The sequence below is a fragment of the Mus pahari genome, chromosome 7 (assembly GCF_900095145.1).
Source record: "Mus pahari chromosome 7, PAHARI_EIJ_v1.1, whole genome shotgun sequence".
In the NCBI taxonomy this organism is placed as follows: domain Eukaryota; kingdom Metazoa; phylum Chordata; class Mammalia; order Rodentia; family Muridae; genus Mus; species Mus pahari.
Genome location: NC_034596.1, coordinates 98,307,823 through 98,314,939, shown reverse-complemented (window position 1 = coordinate 98,314,939; position 7,117 = coordinate 98,307,823). Strand labels below are relative to the sequence as shown.

Here is a 7,117-nt window from a genome sequence, read left to right as displayed (position 1 = left end):
GATCAGATTAATGATCTAAACAGCCCCATATCCCCAAAAGAAATAAAAGTAGCCATTAATAGTCTCCCAACCAATAAAAGCCCAGTACCAGAGGGGTTTAGTGCAGAGTTCTATCAGACCTTCAAAGAAGACATAATTCCAATTCTCCTCAAACTGTTCCACAAAATAGAAACAGAAGGTAATCTACCCTATTCATTCTATGAAGCCATAATTACTCTGATACCTAAACCACATAAAGACCCCAAAAGAAAGAGAACTTCAGACCAATTTCTCTTATGAATATCAATGCAAAAATACTCAATAAAATCCTTGCAAACCGAATCCAAGAACACATCAAAATGATCATCCATTATGATCAAGTAGAATTCATTCCAGGGATGCAGGGATGGTTTAATATACAGAAATCCATCAACATAATCCACTATATAAACAAACTCAAAGCCAAAAACCACATAAGCATCTCGTTAGATGCTGAGAAAGCATTTGACAAAATCCAACACCCCTTCATGATAAAAGTCTTGGAAAGATCAGGAATTTAAGGCCCATACCTAAACATAATAAAAGCAATATACTGCAAACCAGTAGCCAACATCAAAGAAAATGGAGAGAAGCTGGAAACAATCCCACCTAAAATCAGGGACTAGATAAGGCTCTCCACTTTCTCCCTACCTATTCAGTATACTTGAAGTCAGTATACTTGAATTGCCAGAGCAATTCGACAACAAAAGGAGATCAAGGGGATACAAATTTGAAACGAAGAAGTGAAAATATCACTATTTGCAGATGATATGATAGTATATATAAGTTACCTTAAAAATTCCACCAGGGAACTCCTAAACCTGATAAACAGCTTCAGTGCAGTAGCCGGATATTAAATTAACTCAAACAAATCAGTGGCCTTTCTTTACACAAAGGATAAACAAGCTTAGAAAGAAATTAGGGAAACAACACCCTTTACAATTATCACAAATAATATAAAATACCTTGGTGTGACTCTAACTAAGGAAGTAAAAAATCTGTATGATAAGAACTTCAAACTTTCTTTCTGAAGAAAGAAATCGAAGAAGATCTCAGAAGACGGAAAGATCACCCATGCTCATGGATTGGCAGGATTAACATAGTCAAAATGGCTATCTTGNTGAAAGCAATCTACAGATTCAATGCAATCCTCATCAAAATTCCAACTCAACTCTTCACTGAGTTAGAAAGGGCAATTTGCAAATTCATCTGGAATAACAAAAAAAACTAGGATACCAAACTATTCTCAACAATAAAAGAACCTCTGGTGGAATCACCATGCATGACCTCAAGCTTTACTACAGTTAAATTGTGATAAAAACTGCATGGTACTCATACAATGGCAGATAGGTAAATCAATGATATAGAATTGAAGACCCAGAAATGAACCCACACACCTATGGTCACTTGATCTTTGACAGGGGAGCTAAAACCATCCAGTGGAAAAAAGACAGCATTTTCAACAAATAGTGCTGGCTCAACTGGCGGTTAGCATGTACAAGAATGTGTATTGATCTATTCTTATCTCCTTGTACAAAACTCAAGTCTAAGTGGATCAAGAAACTTCACATAAAACCAGAGACTCTGAAACTTATAGAGGAGAAAGTGGGGGAAAGCCTCGAAGATATGAGCACAGGGGAAAAATTCCCGAACAGAACAGCAATGGCTTGTCCTGTAAGATTGAGAATTGACAAATGGGACCTCATAAAACTGCAAAGCTTCTGTAAGGCAAAAGACACTGACAATAAAAAAAAAGTTCACCAATGGATTGGGAGAGGATCTTTACCAATCCTAAATCAGATAGAGGACTAATATCCAACCTATACAAAGAAGTAAAGAAGCTGGACTCCAGAAAATCAAATAACCCTATTAAAAATGGGGTACAGAACTAAACAAAGAATTCTCAACTGAGGAATACTGAATGGCTGAGAAACACCTGAAAAAATGTTCAACATCCTTAGCCCTCAGGGAAATGCAAATCAAAATAACCCTGATATTCCTCCTCACACCAGTCAGAACGGCTAAGGTAAAAAATTCAGGTGATAGCAGATGCTGGCAAGGATCTCGAGAAAGAGGAACACTCCTCCATTGTTGGTGGGATTGCAAGTTGGTACAAACACTCTGGAAATCATTCTGGCGGTTCCTCAGAAAATTGGACATAGTACTACCGGAAGATCCAGCAATACCTCTCCTGGGCATATACCCAGAAGATGTTCCAACTNGNAATAAGGACANNTGCTCCACTATGTTNNTAGCNGCCNTATTTATAANANCCAGAAGCTGGAANGNACCCAGATGTCCCTCAACAGAGGAATGGATACAGAAAATGTGGTACATTTACACAATGGAGTACTACTCAGCTATTAAAAACAATGAATTCATGAAATTCTTAGACAAATGGATGGATCTGAAGGATATTCATCACAAAAGAAAACACATGATATGCACTCACTGATATGTGGATATTAACCCAGAAACTTAGAATACTCAAGATGCATTTTGTAAAACACATGAAGCGCAAGAAGAAGGAAGACCAAAGTGTGGATACTTCGTTCCTTCTTATAATGGGGAGCAAAATACCCATGGAAGGAGCTACAGAGACAGAGTTCAGAGCTGAGATGGAAGAAAGACCATGCAGAGACCACCCCACCCGGGGATCAATCCCATATACAACTACCAAACTCGGACACTGTTGCATATGCCAGGAAGATTTTGCTGACAGGACTCTGATATAGCTCTCTCTTGTGAGGCTATGCCTGTGCATGGCAAATACAGAAGTGGATGTTCACAGTCATTTATTGGGTGGAAACACAGGGCCTCTAAAGAAGGAGCTAGAGAAAATACTCAAGGAGCTGAAAGGGTCTGCAACCCTATAGGAGGATCAACAATATGAACTAACCAGTAACCCCCAGAACTGTGTCTCTAGTTGCATATGTAGCAGAAGATGGCCTAGGCAGCCATCAATGGGAGGAGAGGCCCTTGGTCTTGTGAAGATCACATGTCCCAGTACAGGGGAATGCCATGGTCATGAGGTGGGAGTGGGTGGGTTGGAGAGCAGGGCAGGGAGAGGCTATAGGGGGTTTTCAGAATAGTATTTGAAATGTAAATGAAGAAAATATCTAATAAAATAATGAAATGGAAAAAGATATTTTAATAATAATATAACAACTAATGCCATATTCTGTGGATCTCTAATGCTCTTGAAGACCATCTATCTATATATAGCATAACTAAATTATAAAACATTATTTTAGCTATTTACTATTTAAATAATTTTGAAACATTTTATTGTGATTAACAAAATTAGAATCTAATATGACCATGGTTTTGACTATCTGATTCTTAACTTACATTCCTTAATTATTTTAAAAAGTTTGTATGAACACCTATTTACAGGACTAGGATTAAACTTGTAGTTTTAAATGGGGTGTATAGGCACAATGCCATAAGAGTACCAAAATTAATTTTAAATATTGTATCAATAGACAAAGATTTATACCAATGAAATACTTAAACCTCACTCAATATACAAATTCTGTACCAATATAAGAAAGTTAACTTCAATTCTGCACCAAAATATAAAGATTTCTATCAATGTAAGATCTTGGCTATAAAATGCTTTGTTTAAAAGTAATTTAGTAATCCAACCCCATTTACCTAATTTCTTATAATATTACAGTATCTCCCATTTTTCTTTTCATTCTCCTTTCCTTTACCTAAGACAGAAGAATAGAGTAGAGGAAAGGAAAGGTAGAAATTCCTGAGTCTATGCTCTCCATTAAGTTTCCTCCCTGTCTAAAACTGTAATTATTTGCAAATTTTCCTTTAAAATGACAACATATCTATACTTCATGCAATAACCAATCCGCACACCTTAACTGAAGGGATTGGTAAGACAATCTTTTTTATATCTGCTTCCTTCTGAGTTGGGGGAAAAATTCCTAACCCAAAAGGAAACTGAAAAATGGTTAAGTCGAAATAAAGCCAGCTGTCATTCTTGGTTGTCTAGTCTTTATGTGCTGAGAAAGTTCATAGCTTACGTGAATTCCTGAATGAAACCGTCTGAAAGGCTGGATGACCTGAGGTCATCAGGGACAAGCAACCCTTTCTGAAGCTGTTCTCAAAGCCAGTCTCTGGAACAGCATCAGTTGAGGAAGGTCAGGCAGGGAGCTGGAACAGCAGGTCACTTCAGCATCCCTGAGGGTGGATCTTGTCAGGCCCGCCCACTTGGTATTTCATTCTGTAATATATGAACCTTACAACCAATATTTATTCTAGAAAGACATTTGTATGGAATGTGCAAGATGCAGAGATCAGTTAAGGATGAAATTTTGCTTCTTGTTTGAGCAGGTGGAAGACAACTGTCCCTTTATGAGTTAGTTTAATTAATAACCAAGTCATAATAAACCTTCATTCATGCATATGCTGTTCCCATGTAGAGGGATTAGCAAATCATGTCACCTGTTTGGTCTTCTTGATTTTTTGCTTCCTGTCTGAAGCCACGTTACTCAGAGACTCTTCCCCTATCAAATCTTATCCTTATATTTTTCTTTTTCTTTTCATTTCCTATAACACAAATACAGAGCCTCTCTGCTTGGTCCAGCAACATAAAGTCATCAAAAGTATAGATTGACTCAATTTAGCTCCTTTTTATTTAGGTCTGCTCTACTTGACCTCTCGCACAGAGGATTTGTAATACCATTATTACAACCAAAGTTATAGAAACCTTCACTTTGACAATTAAAACAATTTAAAACTATTATTATTATTAGTAGTAGTAGTAGTATTTAGTAAGATATGGTTTCTTTCTATCTGTGTCCATCCTTTGTCTCCTAAACATTGGGATCAAAGGCCTGGATTCATCCACCCATTTCAATTAATTTCTCCCTTCTTTCCTTAAAACATGTATAGCAATTTGTTATCTCTCCCTTCGTTGAGGATTACTATCTCTTTATAGAAATTGAATTAATATACTTTCCCATATTTTACTTCAGTTAAATTTCCTTCTACTTACTGTATAAGCCTACTTTCAGGCCCACCTATGTGTCATGCTAGGCTAGGCAGTCCCAGTGTTCCCGTGGAGCCCACTTTCTAAGAACCCAGAAGCTTCTGATAGCATTGACATCTTACATTTCCATTCATTCTCTATACACTTTCTTCTTCTTTTTTTCTGTTTTTGGTTTGTTTTTGATTGTAGGAGGTGTGTAGTCTTGTCTCTGCCCTCTGATCACCTGCTTCAGTGCCAACCGAGTGCTCCTGGCATCTCAGAGGCACTTTAGAAGCACTGGAGAGAACCTCAGGCTGGAGTCTGAGCCTGTACCCAGCACACTGTCTGGGTCTGCCGAGTGGCACAGCTGTGCCCAGGCTTATGCCATGAATCGCAGAACTGTGTGCACCAGTTTAGCACACATATTGTCCTAGTCCCAAACCTGTGCTGCTTGGGAGAGAAACCACTTGACTTTGCTATGAAACCAATCCCCTCTGCCTCCTAATCGAAAAGGGACAGCATGTGTTTTCCATTGGAGAATCACAAATTAATTTTTAAGTGAGTTTTTGCCAGATGGTGAGGTGCCAATATGTTGTAGAAATTATTGAATCATGACCAGAGGTTCCACCCAGCCTCAGCTATATAGGTTCCTAAGTGAAAGTCATACACAACCTTAATATTTACATAAGCCTTAAACAAGACAAAGCTGGGCAGAGGTCAAGCCTCAATGCTATTAGAACCTATTTTCCTATTGATATGCTGAGTTATTACTTACTACGTTGCCATCTGGGTTGCTCTTAACTCCAGTTGACAGCCCTCAGTGCCACATTCTCTTGATTCTGAACCCATGCTGGCTTCTCCTTCCTCCTCCCGCACATTCTTCTTCCATGTGGTTCTTCTTGAACCTAAATCCAAGAGCCTAAACCCCATTTATGTCTCTTCTCCTCTGCTATTGACTGTTGGCATCTTTACCTATCANANATAACTTGAGGACAGGTTCAATTAGTCTACTTGTAGACTCTCTCTTCTCTGCAATGACCTGGTCCTGGGGGCCCACACTTTGCATTATAATAGATAGCAAAAGACCAAACCTCAGCAGAAACCTGCACTGTCTGCCAGCACACTGGCTGTTCCTGTGGGCCTGTTGGGAGGCCGCCTGTGGGGAAAGGCATGACTTTGCCTACCCTTGTCCTCCTGTTGTAGTGATCTGAGGGCAGCCCAGATTGCGACACTGAGCAGACTGAGGACATGTTTCATCTCACACTCTGAGCAGAGACTTGGAAACACCAGGGTTAGAGGTCATGGAAGGACAGAGAAATTGACCAGCAGATCAGCCCAGCACTCAGTGCTTGCTCCAGGCTTCTCTCCTGACCTCTCTGGTCTTCAGTGAGTGATGTGTTTCTCTCCCCACAGATAGTCCACACTGCTATCCTGAATATGACTGAGCCAGGCACAGAAGCAGATGCCGACACGATGTTTAAATACGACTTCCTGTCTGCAAAAATTAAACCTACGATTGTTAGTTTTGAGGGGAAATTCCTGTACATTCTTATAGTACCAAGTTCTGAGTTTATCTTATTTATGGGCAAGGTTATCAACCCTTTAGAAAACTAGAACTTCCCAAGTGGTGGGGTTTTTTTCCAAGTTAACAGACTGAGTCTCTATGAGCTTTTTGGCTTCCATTCTCTGATAGACAGAGGCATGCTTGTATTTAAACAGTGACCTTGACTAAATTTACTAGTCACACATCACATGAGCCTGTGGATGTTCTAAGTCAGGCTCCCAGTCCTCTTGGCAACACGAGCTCATCTTCCTGAGCCTTAACTCTGCCTTTCTTCTGGTCTCTTGTTTAGTCCCCTTTACCTCTACCAAAAGCCTGGGCCCAGCAAGTTGGCCTGATCCTCAGATACGCTCTGATCATGTCTGCTTTCCACTTCTGCAGCCTTGGCGGAACTATGCAAACTTACAGGCCAACCCATATGGACAACAGGACAAGGCACAAGACAGGCACATTCTACCCTGTCTATTTGTAGCATCTAAAATACTTGGTGCCCAGTTTCTGCCTCATCCTTTCCCTACTATAGTCTGTACCACCCACTGACCCTTGCAGGG

The 7,117-nt window shown here is 39.6% G+C and overlaps 1 protein-coding gene across 1 annotated transcript in view; it reads left to right on the top strand.

Annotated features, from left to right (window-relative positions):
• LOC110325000 (serine protease inhibitor A3B-like) overlaps positions 1–6,619 on the top strand; it is a 15,234-nt gene extending 8,615 nt beyond the window's left edge. The window contains exon 4 of the mRNA XM_021202780.1: positions 6,419–6,619. Coding sequence (XP_021058439.1) covers positions 6,419–6,619 — 201 coding nt within the window. The remainder of the gene's footprint in view (positions 1–6,418) is intronic.
• Positions 6,620–7,117: the final 498 nt, after the last annotated feature.